Source organism: Oncorhynchus keta, chromosome 12 (assembly GCF_023373465.1).
Source record: "Oncorhynchus keta strain PuntledgeMale-10-30-2019 chromosome 12, Oket_V2, whole genome shotgun sequence".
NCBI lineage: Eukaryota > Metazoa > Chordata > Actinopteri > Salmoniformes > Salmonidae > Oncorhynchus > Oncorhynchus keta.
The window spans coordinates 31,590,083-31,607,969 of NC_068432.1; the positions used below are offsets into that span (position 1 = coordinate 31,590,083).

At 41.0% G+C, this 17,887-nt stretch overlaps 1 protein-coding gene across 2 annotated transcripts; it reads right to left on the minus strand.

Moving 5' to 3' along the window:
• Positions 1 to 1,846: 1,846 nt before the first annotated feature.
• Positions 1,847 to 10,461, minus strand: LOC118391325 (uncharacterized). 2 transcript variants are annotated; one of them, XM_035782604.2, is made up of 9 exons: positions 10,164 to 10,459; positions 8,887 to 8,986; positions 7,511 to 7,689; positions 7,225 to 7,313; positions 6,706 to 6,867; positions 6,400 to 6,501; positions 5,641 to 6,257; positions 5,180 to 5,225; positions 1,847 to 4,455 (listed from the first exon to the last, which is right to left on the minus strand). In XM_035782604.2, exons 2-9 carry the CDS (start codon positions 8,968 to 8,970, stop codon positions 4,163 to 4,165), a joined length of 1,572 nt encoding a protein of 523 aa, XP_035638497.1. In that variant the 5' UTR covers positions 8,971 to 8,986; positions 10,164 to 10,459; the 3' UTR covers positions 1,847 to 4,162. The 2 variants fall into 2 exon arrangements, with proteins under 2 accessions (XP_035638497.1, XP_035638498.1); XM_035782605.2 differs by lacking the exon at positions 7,511 to 7,689 and having other exon boundaries at positions 10,164 to 10,461.
• Between the last annotated feature and the right edge of the window lie 7,426 nt (positions 10,462 to 17,887).

Below are 17,887 nucleotides of genomic sequence, written 5' to 3' on the forward strand. Positions count from 1 at the left end.
ATGGCTTGGATTGACCAATCAGCATGCCGGATAGAAAAATTTACTTTTCTCACGACACCATCTGCTGGTTGAATCATAGACAATCTTCATGTATAAAATTGGTTGAATATACACTATGAAATAGTGTCAGTGCCAGGGGAATCAGATGTGCTTATGTGTGAGTATTTCATTTGTATTTAAACTAAATGTATTTGTATTTGAGTGTTTACCAGCATTTGTAACTTGAGTCTGATAATTATCTGTACAAAACAGTTAATCTGATAATACTTGTGGAATATAAAAGTACTTGCTTGTTTTCCAGTTTCTTGAAATACTTTGCAAATACAACGTATTTCTATTTGAAAACTGAAATGGTCTATTCATTCCTTTTACAATTTAGCAGATGCTCTTATCCAGAGCAATTTACAGTAGTGAGTGCATACAACCCTAGTGTTGCAAGTGCCATGCTCTACCAAATGAGCTACATCATCACAAACCACTCGATGTCTCAATGTAATCAATTACTGTATTATGCATTGTTTTTCTTCATGGTGATGGAAAGTCTACAGGTACAAACCTAGATGACCAGCCTATGTACAATACAGTAATGAACATTTACATTAAGTGGTTTGTAAGGATGGTAAATTAATACTGCACAGAAAGTGGTTGTTTTCAATGTTATTTGATCTAGAAAAATAAAGCAAGGTATGACATCAATCCATACTTTGGTTTAGTTTCCCTGGCACTGTTTCCACATACTAACGTTTTAACATTTGTGGCACAAATCCCATTCAAGTCATGGGACCGATGTTTGCATTTTTCACGTATAATGTAAAATCATCCAAAACTATCTAAAATGTATTGTGAAGCTCAACAAAGTCATGTATAGATGATTAGAACATGATGCGGGAAAAATGCTAATATTGTTCCGATTACAGAAAAATGCTAATATTGGTCCAATGCATGGATTGCTGTCATACCTTGTCAATAGACTGATGGTTAGGAAACCAATGTCATTTTGTTATTTGGGTGATCTATACCTTTAACGCCAACAAGCCAGAGACCTGGCCGTGTGGTGCCAGGATAACAACCTCTCCCTCAATGTAATCAAGACAAAGGAGATGATTGTGGACTACAGGAAAAGGAGGACCGAGCACACCCCCATTCTCATCGACGGGGCTGTAGTGGAGCAGGTTGAGAGCTTCAAGTTCCTTGGTGTCCACATCACCAACAAACTATCATGGTCCAAACACACCAAGACAATCATGAAGAGGGCACGACAAAGCCTATTCCCCCTCAGGAAACTGAAAAGATTTGATGTACGACACAGTACATCACTGGGGCCCAGCTTCCTGCAATCCAAGACCTTTAAACCAGGCGGTGTCAGAGGAAGGCACTATAAAGATTGTGAAAAACTCCAGCCACCCTAGTCAAAGACAGTTCTCTCTGTTACTGCACGACATGCGGTACTGTAGCACCAAATCTAGGTTCAAAAGGCTTAACAGCTTCTACCTCCAAGCCATAAGACTCCTGAACAGCTAATCAAATGGCTACCCAGACTATTTGCATTGCCCCTCCCCCCTTTTATGCTGCTGCTACTCTCTATTTATTATCTATGCAGTCACTTTAACTCTACCTACATGTACATATTACCTCAACTACCTTGACTAACCGGTGTCGCTGAAAATTGTACCGGTACCCCTGTATATAGACTTGCTACTGCAGTAGAACATCATCCTACTCATGCCACCTGGTGTAAAATATTGTGAACTACCTCACATTTGAATGTCCACCATATTTTCATCATATTATGGATTAAAGTGTCAGAATTATATTGTTATTTTCAATAGATCACCAACTACAAATGTCATATCACAAAATAAGACACATTTTATTTTACATATGGCATGTTTGTCAATCTCAAATTAGATGGTCTTTCTGAGAAGTCAGCTTTGTAACAGTTTACAGTTTTACCACACAAAAAAAACGGTATAAGCAATTGATATTGGTATGGTTGTAAACAATACATTATGATTTTGGTAGCTAATACAAATTGGTTGTCTCATTGATGTCACTGAAATCATGATATCTACTGTAATACACATAGAGAACATCAGAGGGCTCCATCAGCTTGTTTATGACTGTAAAACAGTCAAATTGCTTAATTTGACCATACAATATAAAAGTAATAATATCCAGTCTCCTACAGATGTATAATTATTGTACTTTTTCTTATTTTTGACTGTGGATTGTGATGTCTTCGTGGATATTTCTTGTGATTCTATGCTGTACTTGTTTGGAAATGTAAATGAACAATGCTGAGAAAAACTCAAGTTTAATTTCATAACAAAATAATTTGTGTTGTTACACAATGTAAAATCCTTGCTAAAGGGTAGCTTAGTAGAAATATCAGTAGTGTGGTATTAGTTCTGCAAATCTTAATTTTAAGTCTGCTTTTCAATTATGTGTTGCAGAAATACAGCAACTGGCCATGTTTTCTGTTCAAATTTGTCTATGACTATATACTTCTTCATTAAGTAAGGTTTATAACAAATTACATCACAACATAATTTCCATGAATAGGAATGTAATTTTAGTTTTGTTTACAAAAGTCCAAAACATGTATAAAAAGTAATACTAATACAAAATGAAATACATTTTCTTCATTCATTCAGTACAGCCATTAACATAGTTTGTACAGTACATTTCATAACTTAGTTTGAGAAAAGCTAAGCGATTGGTTAAGAGATGGCTGAGTTATTGTTAAATCAGGAAATCCCATTTTACGTGTCCATTTAAATCCTTTGTAAATCCACCCCACAATGGCCTATCCACTTGAATCTTTTTAGAATAATCAAATACATTACCACAATGAACCATGCTACACTTGGAATTGATATCTTAAAAATATGGACACTGTTAACAATGACCTTTTTTGACTATGTAACGCTAAACTTAAAATAATTTTTAAAAATCTTCTCATGGACTAAAAGTCAGATTCACTCCAAATGTTGTCTTTGGACAGTAGTCCACAAAGCATTTGAGAAAATATTGTTGGTTTAAAGATGGCCGCACTATACCAGTAGATTCATATTTGAAATCTAAATCTCATGAACCATAGGACCAAATGACACCAACTTTGGAATGTAGACCCATGGTGCATGTCTTAACTTAGTTTCAGCTAACGAATTGGTCGAAAGATGGCTGAGTTATTGACAAATCAAAAATCTGATTTTACGTGTCCATTTAAACCACTGTAAATCCACTACATAGTGGCCTATCAACGCTATCATGGATGTCCTTGTGGTATTGAGAGATAAACATGGTAATGCTTTCACTGATTCCACATGAAGGAAGATAGTTCCTACATGATAGGGTGCTTGATTTTTTTATCCTATTAATCTTGAGTCCTTTCTGTCATTGAGCCTGGTCAGCTATATTTGTATTTTTTATTCGGAATAGATCTAATGTTATTTTTTACCTGGTTTCACATGTAACGTATGTGAATGCTAATGTGACATAATTTACTCCGTTTCAGATATTTTGTCATGCATCAAAAGCTATCCATGAAAATGATGCATTCATATTTGAAAAGTTTGTCAGAAGATACATTCTTTTAAATGCATACCATGCGCCTACATACCAAATTTCATGAGAAGAAGTTACCTATGGTTCATGAGAAATTTTTCACAGGTTTTCCAAATTCTACAAGATGGAGGAAAATCTGTCCTGACAGATCTTATGGGTCCTTGAGGCAAATTTGTTCAGTATGAAGAACAACACCTCGATACAACGTTTCACGCCTCTAGGTCAAACGAGACGGCGCATATGAGGGTTTAAGTGAGACTGCTTATAACAGTGCCACATATAGGTCAATCAGTGCCATTATTTTTGACCAAGTTATTCAGGTCTCTAGTTTCTGTGTGTAAAATTAGAAAAAAGTTACCAATCTATGCTTGCGTTATTTGACCATAAGGAAAACAAGGAAAACAAATAATCTAATAACAATAGGTTTTACAGCTTTGCTGTGAACCCCTAAATGTTTACACATCCACATCTGAGTTTGAGCAGTTATGTTGTTCAAGGTAGGTTCTAGTTCAGTAGTACGCATACTGATCATATTATAACCTGTTGATGTCAGCCTTCTAGGTTGTGTTGGCAGATGTGTTGTTAGCATCAACAGTTAGTATGTGCATCCTGTGACATAGCACTGCAGGGCATATTCACACAGCAGGAGCAGGGTGTCAAGCCTTTGCAGGAGATAGAAGGTGTGGAGCAGAGTAGGTACTGTCAGCAGAGTGCAGGAGGAAAGGTACCGAAAGACCTGTTCAAACCCGCGCAGGTCTTTCAGCAACTCGTGAGATATGCCCATCTTCAGCGCCACCTGCTGGTAGTTCTGTACTCCTGGGAACGTTGGGTCCAGCTTCAGAGCCAGAGAATCCACCAAGGCCTGCGGCAGCCTGCCTAGACGGACCCCTGGACAGAAGATACACAGGCCAATGGGGAAATGAGCACAGATCCCCCTGTCCACCTACCACAAGAGGTTAACTATTCAGCTATTACTAGATGTTACTGTTTCTACATTCAACATTTGAGAATGTCTCATGGACAGTGACAGTGTGCAAATAACTTCATCCTCTGCGGATCACACACACCAGGTCAGTTGGTGTGTTGCTTCACCAGGAAGCCTACAGGAAGCAAATTCTAACAATTGTAGCATGCTGTCATCATTACTATCTCAGGACTAGCCCATGCTGTAAAGGGAAAACATTTATCCTCTTCTTGAATATTTAGCCAGTGGTGCCAAGTATGCAGCTAAGTCTCTTGGCACAACGATTGTCTGTTTCTCCATGTGGCCTGTAGAACAGTAAGACATTGTATATTTGACTATTCCTCTTGGCCAAGATAAAGAAATGTTTTAAAACCATTAAGACACAACGAAAAACAACTTTAAAAACTACTGGTATAAACTGCTGCATTAACTTTGAAATCCAGAACCATTAAAAATAAGATTAGATTCTGTGAATACGTAGCTCAACTAAATCCCTAGCCACAACAGCAACAGAACTTCACCTCATCAGTCACATATACTGTGTATTGTGGTTTCTTTGAGAGTTGCAATGTTTCATTTGGTTTCTGTTGAATGTGCTCCAGCATTAAAATAAGCTTTAGATATCAAGTAAACTGAAGAATAACACACCTTGCATGATTCGGAGACACTTCTTCAGCAGGCTCACTGTTTCCATCTACAAATATAAATATTAATGAATGAATACTTTTTTTGCTCCGTCCAGGGAAACATTCTCTACTAAATGAGTGAAGCTGTAAACTTAGTTTGTCATATCTAGCTAATTATGTCTTAAATGACAAGTGGGAAACATGAAACAAATGATCTATGGGCATCCAGTCTCTTGCCTATAATGGGAGGGTATCACAACTTATGATATCAGCCTGTGTGTGTGTGTGTGTTTACATTGCATCCCATGGGCCACAACTTAAAAGTGAAATGAAGGGTGCCATTTGCTTTAAAAAAAAATCTGTGTAAGCATAAAATACAGCTACATCTAGTGACTGCTCACTCAAACTCACTACTGTTGAGTAAATGGTCACCTGTGTGAGAACAGCAGGTGAAACATCTCTGTCTTTCCTAAAGGTAATTACCGCATTACTGCCTCCCAGACTGCTGTTGCAGGGTTGTTGATGGCTGTTCCAACAGCTGTCAGTTTGCTCCTCTGGGCAGTCAGATGGACTCCTCCTCAGTTGTCTTCCTCCTAACCTGTCTCCGGAGGAGCTGTCCCTAATCTCAGATATCTCAGTAATCCCCAGACTCACAGAGCTACAGTCTGGGTCTGTAGTACTGTCAAGGTCCAGTGTTGAGGCTGCAGTGGTGTGGAAGTCTAGCTCAGTGCACTCCACTGGGACATGCTGATGGAGTGGGCTCGCAAGCAGCTCAGAGGCACAGTATCCCTCACTGCTCTGCAGGAACAAGGACCCTGCCACATACTCCCCACTGTCTATTGGACCCACAGGGATCTCCATTGTGAGTGGGACGTCCCCACTGACTGAGGGCGGCTCAGAGGATATCTGAGAGACAAACCCAGATGAGCAGTTACTGCAGGTGGAGTTCTGTACCAGCGGCTGGGTCTCCAGGGGGTATCTGTGGTCCTGAGTTTTAAGGTCAGGGCTTAGTACAATGGACCCCAGAGGGACAATCATGTCCACTTTGGACTGCAGTCTGGCCAATGTTTCTGCAGTGGTGGTAGAGTTAGCACATGCACCTGTAGGAAGACAGGTCATCAGAGGGTTACATTAGTACCCTAACAAACCCCTTATGAACCACGCATTCACAAATTGACTAAAATATGAGTCAATTAGGGGATGTTTAAGGCGTGGTGGGTGCTGTTTTACTCTGATAATTACCTGAGCCTTGGCCTTCCTGCTCCAGGTTCAGTGTGACCCTGTTCACTCGGTATGCTGCACACTCCATGTCATTCTGACTTGTGCTTTGAGGAGCCAGGCATCCTTTCAGAGAGAGAAGATAATTAATGAGCCAGAGGAGGCACAGTTTGAGGAGGATTACTTGTACCCTGCGTGTTACTATAAAAGAGATTTCAACAAACACACTGACAGAATCCACATTATTACAGTTTCATCAGTGGTTGTGTGAACATCTCATGCAACAAAAACTTAATTAGAGGAGAGATTTGCGTGTGGATAATGAGATACCTTTAAATATTTTCTTTAGTAAGGTATGTCTGAAGTATATAAACAAGGCAGCAGCTAGGATTGCCATGGTAACCAGGGCTACAGAAATTGTGGCGGTAACAGCAGCATTATGGGCTGGACCTTCTGGGCTCCAGACTTTTTCCACATCAACTTCTCTGCTTCCTGCAAAACAAAAGAATTGAGGTTGGTGCTCAGCAAATGGCTGAGCAAATGCTTTTACACACAACATTTATTTGATGTTTTCCATTTATGACTTTGATCCTTTGGCAAATACAATTATTATAACACTATTCTATTAATAATGAACAGTGTTATAATTCTTAAATATCTCATAACCCAAACAATTAATTATCTACGTCAACAATTGCACACAGAAAATTAGGCTAATAAAAACATGGGTAATTAAGTTTCCAGCATATGGAGATAATTTTCCAATATAACAGTAGGCTACACAATTGACTTCAATAATGAAGTTGTTTTCCTTTCTTAGAGTCCCGTCCAAGCTTTACTGAGACTTACGGCTGCACTGCTGCTCAGTGGTGGAGGAGGGACCACATGGCATGCACTCCAAATCCTGCAAGCCATTTATCCGTGTCTTACTGTAAAAGCTGAAATCAGATAAAATTAAAGCAGGAAAAAAAGTCTGAAATAGTGGTATTTCAAGTAAACAAGCTAGTAAAACTAAGTCCACATGTTCTGGTCTGGATGAAGAGCTTTTATGACTTAAAAGCACAGCTATGTCTTAACTCTAAAGATCTGTAGATACTATATGTAAGAAAGCGATGCGATAATGCACAGTACAAACCCTTGTAAACACTCCCCACAGACAGCATTGCTTTTAGAGGTGCACAGTGACTTCTGGTGCCTGTTTATGCGTTTACATGACTGGCAGAATCTGCAGAAGTGGTAACCCCAACCCTCTTTATAAGTCTTGACATTACAGGGGATGCAATAAGCCGACCGTCCACTTCCATAACCACAGTCCTGCCGGGAAATAAGAATCAAAATATACAGTGCAGATCTGTTTACAGCAAAGGATTTCACTGAAGTTAATTTCTGAAGCAGACGGTTGCAAAACAGAAATGAATATGATGATTAGAGGTCTAGATTACAAAATACATGACTGTTTCCCCTTCCAATGAGCACTGGGGTTATTTTAGGTCATGGGTAAACCCAAATGTGAAGATCCTTAGCATGCCTGCCAAGTGGACTTGTGTGAACTTGGAACAAGGTTCTCTGCCAGTGGGATTGTTAGAGTGAGATCACCACAGACAGTCAAACCAAGCTTTTTGTGGTTTCATAAAATTGTAGGATGTTCATTTGAACCAGTTTGCTACAGCAACAGGAAATGTGAATTATTATGTGGATAACCAATGGACATTTTTGTAGGGGTTGATAGGCTATATTTTTCTAAAGGGAAAATCAAGGCGGACATTTCTCAATGGAAATTCCATATTTCATAAGCTTTTGTAAACCTAAAATACACTACACGTTTTACATTGCCTGCATTGCAGGAAAGTTATCCTGCAATTAAGGATACAATTAAGATCCTACACCTGTAATGACAAATCCTGGTTCTGCAGTAAAGGGTGTGAACATTTAAACCTTAAAACGTTTAAAGGAAATTGGGATCCTAAACGTTAAGAAAAATCCCTAACTGAGTTATCGTAAGCACCAGAGCTAATCAGTCTCCTCGGTTCCTAGAGGAGTCGAATCTTGACACTCAGAAATGGGGAAATGGGAGTCGACACCGGGAGCTGACGTGCAAGGAGTCGATTAATCAATTATGGCAGAGAAAGGCAAGCGACAACTGTGAAATCCTGTTTGGCAATACTTTGAGAACTTCGATGAGAAGTTAATGCAAGGTGGAATTGAGTTACAGTAATGGTAGTACAGGTGTAATGCTTAATCATTTGAAAGGGATGCACCGTGTGACCCAAACATGAGACCCAAACCGTTGCAGGCAGCAGTACAGCTGCATTGTGAATTCACGTGGAATTCTAAATATTTTTATTTTCCTTATTATTAACTCGAAACCCATAACAAAATGCCAGTTTAAACGTTAAGAAATGTTTTCCATTTGTCACACAATTACTGCTCAGCTGTTTGTTGTCCTTAGTGAAAATACAGTAAATTCTCTTCCAAAACAAAAATATTCCTCTATAATGTAATAATACCCACCTCTGACAGCTCTTGTCCTGGTCCACATTGCAGACAAGGGTGGCAGTTCCCATTCAAGTAGTACTGGGTTTCAGAACAATCCATGACAGCGATGTAACTCCTAAGAAAAGGTCATATGTTTGATATTTTATAGCTCAGTAGTTCGCTCCTTTTTTATCTTTATAATTAACACTGAGTAAAATGGAAACAAAATGCATAGAGATTGCTGTATCTTAACCACTGCACTGAATATTGTATTTTTTATTTTATTTCTTGAACATTTATTTAACTAGGCAAGTCAGTTAAGAGCAAATTATTATTTACAATGACGGCCAACAAAAAGGCAAAAGGCCTCCTGCGGGGCTGGGATTAAAAATACAAATAAACAAAACACACATCACGACACGCGAGACAACACAACACTACACAAAGAGAGACCTAAAACAACAACATAGCATGGCAGCAACACATGACAACACAGCATGGTAGCAGTACAACATGGCTGCAGCTCAACATGGTAGCACCACAAAATAGGGTACAAACATTATTGGGCACAAACAGCACAAAGGGCAACAAGGTACAGGCAATACATCACGCAAAGCTGGCACAACTGTCTGTCCATGATTGAGTCTTTGAATGAAGAGATTGAGATAAAACTGTCCAGTTTGAATGTTTGTTACTGCTCGTTCCAGTCGCTAGCTGCAGCGAACTGAAAAGACGAGCGACCCAGGGATGTGTGAGCTTTGTGGACCTTTAACAGAATGTGACTGGCAGAACGGGTGGAGGATGTTGGCTGCAGTAGATATCTCAGATAGGGAGGAGTATTGAACACATTGAATTAAAACTTTTGCTTGTGTGCATGTTGAACAATTTTCAATATCCCATAACTGGATGTCACTGAAGTACAGTAAAAATGCAAAACACAAACAAGAGTATATAGAATTACAGACATAGAATGTCTAAAACTGAAATCAGCTAGGCTCCATCGTCATCTATATGTGTTGTGTTGAGGGGTGAAAAGCGAGAGAACACTATTGAGAAAGAATACATGCAGAGATTTTAGCATACTAAATTACAACCCTGCTATACTAACATTGATTGGTGAGATTACTTAACAGTTTTATGAAATGCCACAAAGCAAAAGCATTAAAATCGAACAGCTCATTGGCAACTGGAAAGATCATTCATTACCAGCGGTGCGTATCTGATACATCCATCACTTAGGCTACAAGCTAATATATTACACCTCCCACCCTTAGTATCACAACACATTTAAATATATTTCACTGTCACATTACCTTGATCCATACGTTTTACGAAGATACTTAAGCACACTTTTTAAAAATCGTTTTCACGAGCCTATACTTTAGCACGCTATCGATAGACAGTTCCACTTCATCCAATCTGGACATGCCCTGACATGCCTTACAGACTGCACGTCGGGCGGCCAAAACCATCCTCAATGCGTACTAATTGGGAAACGTCTGAGGTTCTGCGTAACATTATCTATAAGAAATATGCAGCCGTATTTTTGTTAGAGCAGTGATGGAATATTGGCTAATAACAGAGAATAAACAAACGGTAGAATACTTACTGCCTGTCTGTCTGTGTAATAGTAGAGCTTCTCTATGCAATATAGTAGACCTATAATAGCATGTGAACAGTATGTAATAGATAAGGACTGTGTGGGCTAATAGTATGTCTCTGTGTAATTTAAATGATCAAAAATAATATTAATTCAATAAAATTGTTTTTGTGACAACAATGAAAACATTTGAATGTTTCTCTCTGCTAGAGAATTATGGCTAATTTGAGTTCATTAGAAATTGTTGTCATAGTATGAAAAGTAAACATCAAATTGCTTCAATTGGGGTTTTAATATGTGCTTGTCAGTAGGATCAAAACTGCGGTAACATAATAATCTTTCCTCATAATTTCACAACATAACGTTGGACAATGCATTTTCCCTTCATCCAGGGTAGACTAAATCTCTGTCAAGTTTTGATACTTCTCTCAATAGTGTACTTTCAATTTGTGCCATCTCCATTGTCTATGACTAAATTCCATCCACTAAATTCCATCGCTGACCTGGTTACTGCTTGAAACAAGTTATCTTTTTCCAAGCCAAGCATTGTTCAGTCTACATAGGCCCACTTACTTATCATCTTTCACAAAGGACAGGGAGTAATCCAAGTGTGGGATGACTTTCACACAGTCTTCATAACCCCCTAAAACAAACCTTTGGGGTAGGCTACAGAGAATCAATATCCTCGCATTGTAAAAGGATATCAAAATGCTCAATCCTCTCATTTGAACTGTAGACTAAATCCTTTATTTTAAAGCAGCCAAACAATGTAGACGTGACTCCGTTCATATAGCCCAGCTGATGTTTATCATTTGCAGAGGGTGATGTGGAGAGGATCAGGTCAGAGTGGACCATTGGTAATGGAGGTGAACTGTACTTATGTGATGAGTGATGTTTCCTTTAGACCTGAAGACTCCTGTCATCTCCTTAGAGCCAGAAACTATGCAGGGCAGTGGGATAACGCAGCATTATGTAAGTCAAGAGAACAACCTTCTTTCAATATCGGGTCAGTTACACCACAGCTGCTATAGTATAGGGTATGTATGGATTCAATAGACATGACATAATGTTCTTCTGAAAAGCCTCCAAATTCCATTGTTTGATATAGATGACATAGAGATGTCTGTCTGATTGTTGAATGTGCCTTGCATAATCTTTTCGAGAAAGTTAAGGGAAGCTAAGTATTGTTTGTCGCCAATATGTATGTTGTAGCTGTTGGACAGTTATGTTTTATGAGAACTAGAGAATTCCATTGGATGAGGAAACAGAGGTCATGCACAGTCTACGTCAGACTTAAATGCCATTGTTACAGGTGGAGGAGCCTTCTGTATTCTGGTAGACTACAAACAAGAAGATAGTGAATTCTCTCATATTCATAATCTCAACTATTTGCAGTGAATGATGTGACCTTGGTATTACACGGTTGTGCTTACTGTCTTTGTCATTGCAACATATTTTTCTTAATATCAAATGTAGTCAGTCCTCTAAGAATGCAAACATCATTATGATAAAAAAAAAATAACAATAGGCTGATGGCAATTTATTGTGTGAATGTATGCAAACAGTTTGATTACCAGTAATGTTACTTTCTACAACTGTACTCTACTATGGAAAGAAGCTCCGCCCCATGTCTCAGAGTGCCTGCAATGTCTCTCTTTGACCCAGCAGGGAGACTGGCTCATTCACTGTGCTTCTCTTATTCAGAAGAAGCACTCAGACCACCTAAGAAAGTGGAGTGCTGACTTTGTATAGTGTGGAATGTTATTTTGTAGCTAATTCGTTTTTTTTCTCTCAATTTTCAAATATTGCAGTTAAAGCATTTTCTTCCCATCTCTTTAACAATGTTTAAAATAGCTAAACTCAAGATTTAACACAATCATTTCCTTTTGGTGTCATGAAGTACTTTTCAAAATGTTTATTTCTCAAACTCAAAAAGGAACTGTCACCCAGTGCTCACCAATAGGTTTATGTTTAGTTTACTGTCATGTGGTGTTAACCATGGATTTATTTACTTTGTTTACCACCAAAGGTCAGTCATTATTTTTTAAATACATAAAGAAGTCAATGTCAAAGCGTTATTCAAACATGTAGCCTTATTTTGCTCGGTCAACAAAGAGGCTTCTGTACCTAACCATAAACATAAGCAAACACAGCATTAATGTGACCGTTTTAACAATGCATCATAATGCTGTCTTTGCTGCTTTGGAAGGAATCTCGAGTGCTGACAGAAAGCAGCCTGTGGTCTTTTACCTAGTGCTGTGTAGCCTACTTGAAGGACTGTTTTTTAATCCAGTGGGAGCTGGTCCTCCGAAGGCCATGAAGCACTGCCAAACACAGACAGGCGGACACAGAAATGTTTAAGATAAGAACCCTGACGGAAACATTTAACACCTGCAGCCAAAGGGAAAAAGTGATATTTTTGTCAAACACATTTGTTGCTTGCCCAAGTAACCTCGCCAGCTCCCTAAAGAGACTATCACCAGTTTATCCTTAGCTCCTCATCACCATGGGAAATAGGAATTTTCCAGTGTCCTGATAATATTATAACCTGGAACATGCTTTGTCTTTAGTGGTTTCAAGGGTATAAAACAGAGCATTATAGTAATCATCCCATCCATTCTGAAGCCTAAACATCCTTCAAAAGATTACCGACAAAAGGACAGCATTTTATGAAAGTAAGATATGATGTAGGCTGTGCTATTGTCTGATATACTTGTCCATATTACTTTATCAAAGACAAAGATGCCGATGTCATTTTGGTCTAACAAATCTCATTTTACTGACTAGACAGTCAGCAGACACAGTCAGTGTCTTTCAAATGTAGTATATATAACAAGACATAGAGTCATTTAATGTTACCCCTGGGAGGATTTATACTGTTTTGTCACAGTGTGCCTGTCACTGCAGTTAGTTGTGACTTGTATGAATCCATAAAAAATATGAACTACTTTCTACTTTTACCACATTAAATTTCTGAGCTACTGTATGCGATTTTAGATCATCCAATGGCACAGTGAACACTGACCAGATGACATTGATAAATCTTAGTGAGTTCCATCTGGCTGCTTCTCCTTTATTCTCATAGGCTCATTGGTTGTTGGCACAAGTGTATTGGTCCACATCTCTTACACACCAGACATGTTGAATGTGACTAGGCAGGAAGAGCCCAAAATTCAATTGGAATATCAGACTTCTTCTCTTTTGAAAGGATGGTTACGGTACCGATGATGTTAATATTTAATCTGTGGGTAGCCTCAGAGTACAGCACAACACAACCACAGCAGAGCCTTGCAGAAGTGGTTCCAAACTTTTACTCGACATGACCCCAAATTGACACTAGAAAATGCAGGGAACCATACATGTCAAATTATATTCCCTAGTTAACGCTGTGTGTTCATTTTCACTCAATTGTAGGTCCTACACGCTGTCTCAACATATAATAATGACATGAAAGCGAATTCTAATAGTGTAAGTTATTAGTTGACGCTAAAAGGTTATATTCTATACCCATTTGAAGAGAAAACATTTCTTATTTTGTTTGATAAGATTACAGATTTTCTTTCAGGGGACCCCATTTAAATTTCAAGGGACCCCACGTTTGGGAACCCACGTTTGGGAACAACTGCCTTACAGGAAGAGTGGCTGTAGGCCACTAGGCACTAATAGCTCAATGCACTGCAAGTCACCTCCGTTGCTGGCGCTCATGACCTGCAATACCAAAATCTAACTGAGGAGCTCTACTATCCTCAGTAGCCTTCATCATGGCTTGGAGAATGTATCGCCTATAACAACGTAATTAGTTACACTGTACCTGCTTATGACAGGTTGAACTGAGCAAAGTTGCTGACGTTCAGCAGAATCCTGCTTATCTTTTAAGATGTTTATAAAGCCAAGCTTTAAATGATATCAGACAATAGACAGAATCTACTGCACACCCAGAGGTGATTAGGGAAGGTGCTGGAGGCAAAAGGCAAAACTGGAGAAACAAGAAAAAGTCTCTGCAGACTGCCAGTCAGATGCACTTTTCTTTAATAGTGAATGAGCTTTCGGTCGATGATATCAAACAACAAATCCCTTATGGTTCAAGAGTCCTAAACAAGAGGTTCCTTTGCCAAAAGGTACCTGCCAGGCCTTATGCAATATACAATGACAATCCTTTATAAGAACTTCACATATTTCAAGTAACAGACATCTCAACATCAACTGTTCAGAGGAGACTGTGTGAATCAGGCCTTCATGGTTGAATTGCCACTAAAGGACACCAACAATAAGAAGAGACTTTCTTGGGCCAAGAAACACAAGCAATGGACATTAGATCAGTGGAAATCTGTCCTTTGGTCTGATGAGTACAACCGCCGTGTCATTGTGAGACGCAGAGTAGGTGAATGGATGATCTCATGTGTGGTTCCCACCACTAAGCACAGAGGAGGAGTTGTGATGGTGTGGGGGTGCTTTGCTGGTTACACTGTCTGCGATTTATTAAAGGCACACTTAACCAGCATGGCTACCACAGCATTATACAGCTATATGCCATCCCATCTGGTTTGCGCTTAGTGGGACTATCAGTTGTCTTTCAAAAGGACAATGACCCAACACACCTCCAGGCTGTGCAAGGGCTATTTGATCAAGAAAGAGAGTGATGGAGCCGTTCCTCCACCCAGTCCACGAGGTACTGAAGGCCCCTCGCCTGACGTCTCGAATACAGTATGGAACGAATGGAGTACGCCGGGGCCCCCTTGATGTCCAGAGGGGATGGAGGAACCTCCCGCACCTCAGACTCCTGGAGCGGGCCCGCCACCACCGACCTGAGGAGAGACACATGGAATGAGGGGTTAATACGGTAATTGGGGGGAAGCTGTAACCTATAACAAACCTTGTTAACTCTCCTCATGACTTTAAATGGCCCTACAAACCCAGCTTCTGACAGGGCAGGCGGAGGGGAAGGTTTCGGCTCAAGAGCCAGACCCGGTCCCCCGGTGTGAACACCGGGGCCTCACTGCAGTGGCAGTCACGGCGTGCTGAAGGTGGACATGGGCGGCGTCCCATGTTTCCGTCGCGCGCCGGAACCGGTCGTCCACCGCAGGAGCCACGGTCTGACTGATGCCAAGGAGCCAGAACCGGCTGATAGCCCAGTATGCACTGGAAGGGAGAGAGATTAGTGGAGGAGTGGTGGGCCATCTCTGCCCAGGGCACGAACGCTGCCCACTCCTCTGGCGCCGGTCCTCGCAATAAGACCTCAGAAACCTACCCACATCCTGGTTAACTCTCTCCACCTGCCCGTTACTCTCGGGGTGAAAACCTGAGGTAAGGCTGACCGAGACCCCAGACGTTCCATGAACGCCCTCCAGACCCTCGACGTGAACTGGGGACCCCGATCAGACACTATATCCTCAGGCACCCCGTAGTGCCGGAAGACGTGTGTGAACAGGGCCTCCACAGTCTGTAGGGCCGTATGGAGACCATGCAAAGGGAGGAGATGACAGGACTTATTACACACGGCTGCAATGCGGTCACTCTCCATCTCCACCCCTGAAGTGGAAATGCGATACCCTAGGAAAGAGACGGACTGTTGGAAGAACAGGCATTTCTCAGCCTTGACGTACAGGTCATGCTACAACAGGCAAGGAAGCACTCTGCGCACCAGGGACACATGCTCAGCGCGTGTAGCGGAGTACATCAAAATGTCATCAATATACACCACTACACCCGTCCCATGCAGGTCCCTGAAAATCTTGTCTACAAAGGCTTGGAAGACTGATGGTGTATTCATCAACCTGTATGGCATGACGAGGTACTCATAGTGCCCAGAGGTGGTACTGAAAGCCGTCTTCCACTCGTCTCCCTCCCGGATACGCACCAGGTTGTAAGCGCTCCTGAGATCTAGTTTGGTGAAGAAGCGCACCCCGTACATTGACTCTATCGCTGTGGCTATGAGCGGTAGCGGGTAACTATACCCCACAGTGATCTGATTCAGACCCCGATAGTCAATACACGGGCACAGACCCCCCTCCTTTTTCTTCACAAAAAAATAAACTTGAGGAGGCGGGTGAAGTGGAGGACCGAATGTACCTATGACGCAGGGATTCGGAGACATGTTTCCATAGCTGACAGAAGATACACGTAACTCCTGGGAAGTGCAGCGTCTACCAGGAGATCTATTGCACAATCGCCCCGTCGATGAGGTGGTAATTGAGTCGCCTACTTTTTGGAGAAGGCGAGAGCCAAATCGGCATATTCAGGGGGAATGCACACGGTGGAGACCTGGTCTGGACTCTCCACCATAGTAGCACCAACGGAAACCCCTAAACACCTACCTGAGCACTTTCGCGACCACCCCATGAGAGCCCTCTGTGGCCAAAAAACAGTGGGGTTATGACAAGCTAACCAGGGTAGGCCCAGCACAACGGGAAATGCAGGATAGTCAATGAGGAAGAGACTAATTCTCTCTGTAAGACCCCCTGCATCACCATGCCCAAAGGCGTGGTGACCTCCCTAAGCAACCCTGACCCTAAAGGTTGACTATCTAAGGCGTGAACGGGGAAGGGCATATCCACCGGAACGATGGTGATCCCTAAACTATAGGCTAAAGCTCTATCAATAAAATTCCCAGCCTGAATTTAAGAGCGCCTTATGCCGGGAATGCGCGCAAAACTCAGGGAACGTGACAGACACAAACATATGTGCAACAGAGGGCTCTGGGTGAGAATGGTGTCGGCTCACCTGGGGTGACGCCAGAGAGCACTGCCTGCTGCCTCGATTCCCAGAGGAACCAACCCGGCACCGACCGGCAGTGTGACCGTTGCGGCTACAGATGGTGCTCACAAAACTCCGAAAACCAAAATAATAAAAGTGGGTACAAAACCCGTCGCACACCAAAACATAACTTGCACATAACATACAGTCAAACAATCTCCGACAAGGACATGAAGGGAAACAGAGTGTGAAATAAACAACATGTGGGATGGGATTGGAACCAGGTGTGAAGGAAGACAAGACAAAACCAATGGAAAATGAAAAATGGATCAGTGATGGCTAGAAGGTCGTGACGTCGACCACCGAAAACCGCCCGAACAAGGAGAGTCGGTCGACTTCGGCAGAAGTCGTGACAATACTTTTACAGAGAGAATTGTTTATTCTGGATAACATTTTCTTCAGAAAAATGTGCCAAAAATGCTTTTCATGTACAAGTCTTCAGTATTTTACAGATAGAAATGTAAATGTCTGGTCCTGTAGCTTCTCAAAAAAAGGAAACCAACATTTTAAGGCTCACTTCACAGAGACCAAAAAAATGGATTTGCAGGATATGCAAATATGTGCATATTTAATGAGATATCACCTCATTTAGCTTGTGGAAAGCTAGCCAAAACGTTTGACCCAAGTTAAACAATGCTACCAAATACCTATTAAAGTGGTAATACTGTATCAATCGGCCAAAAC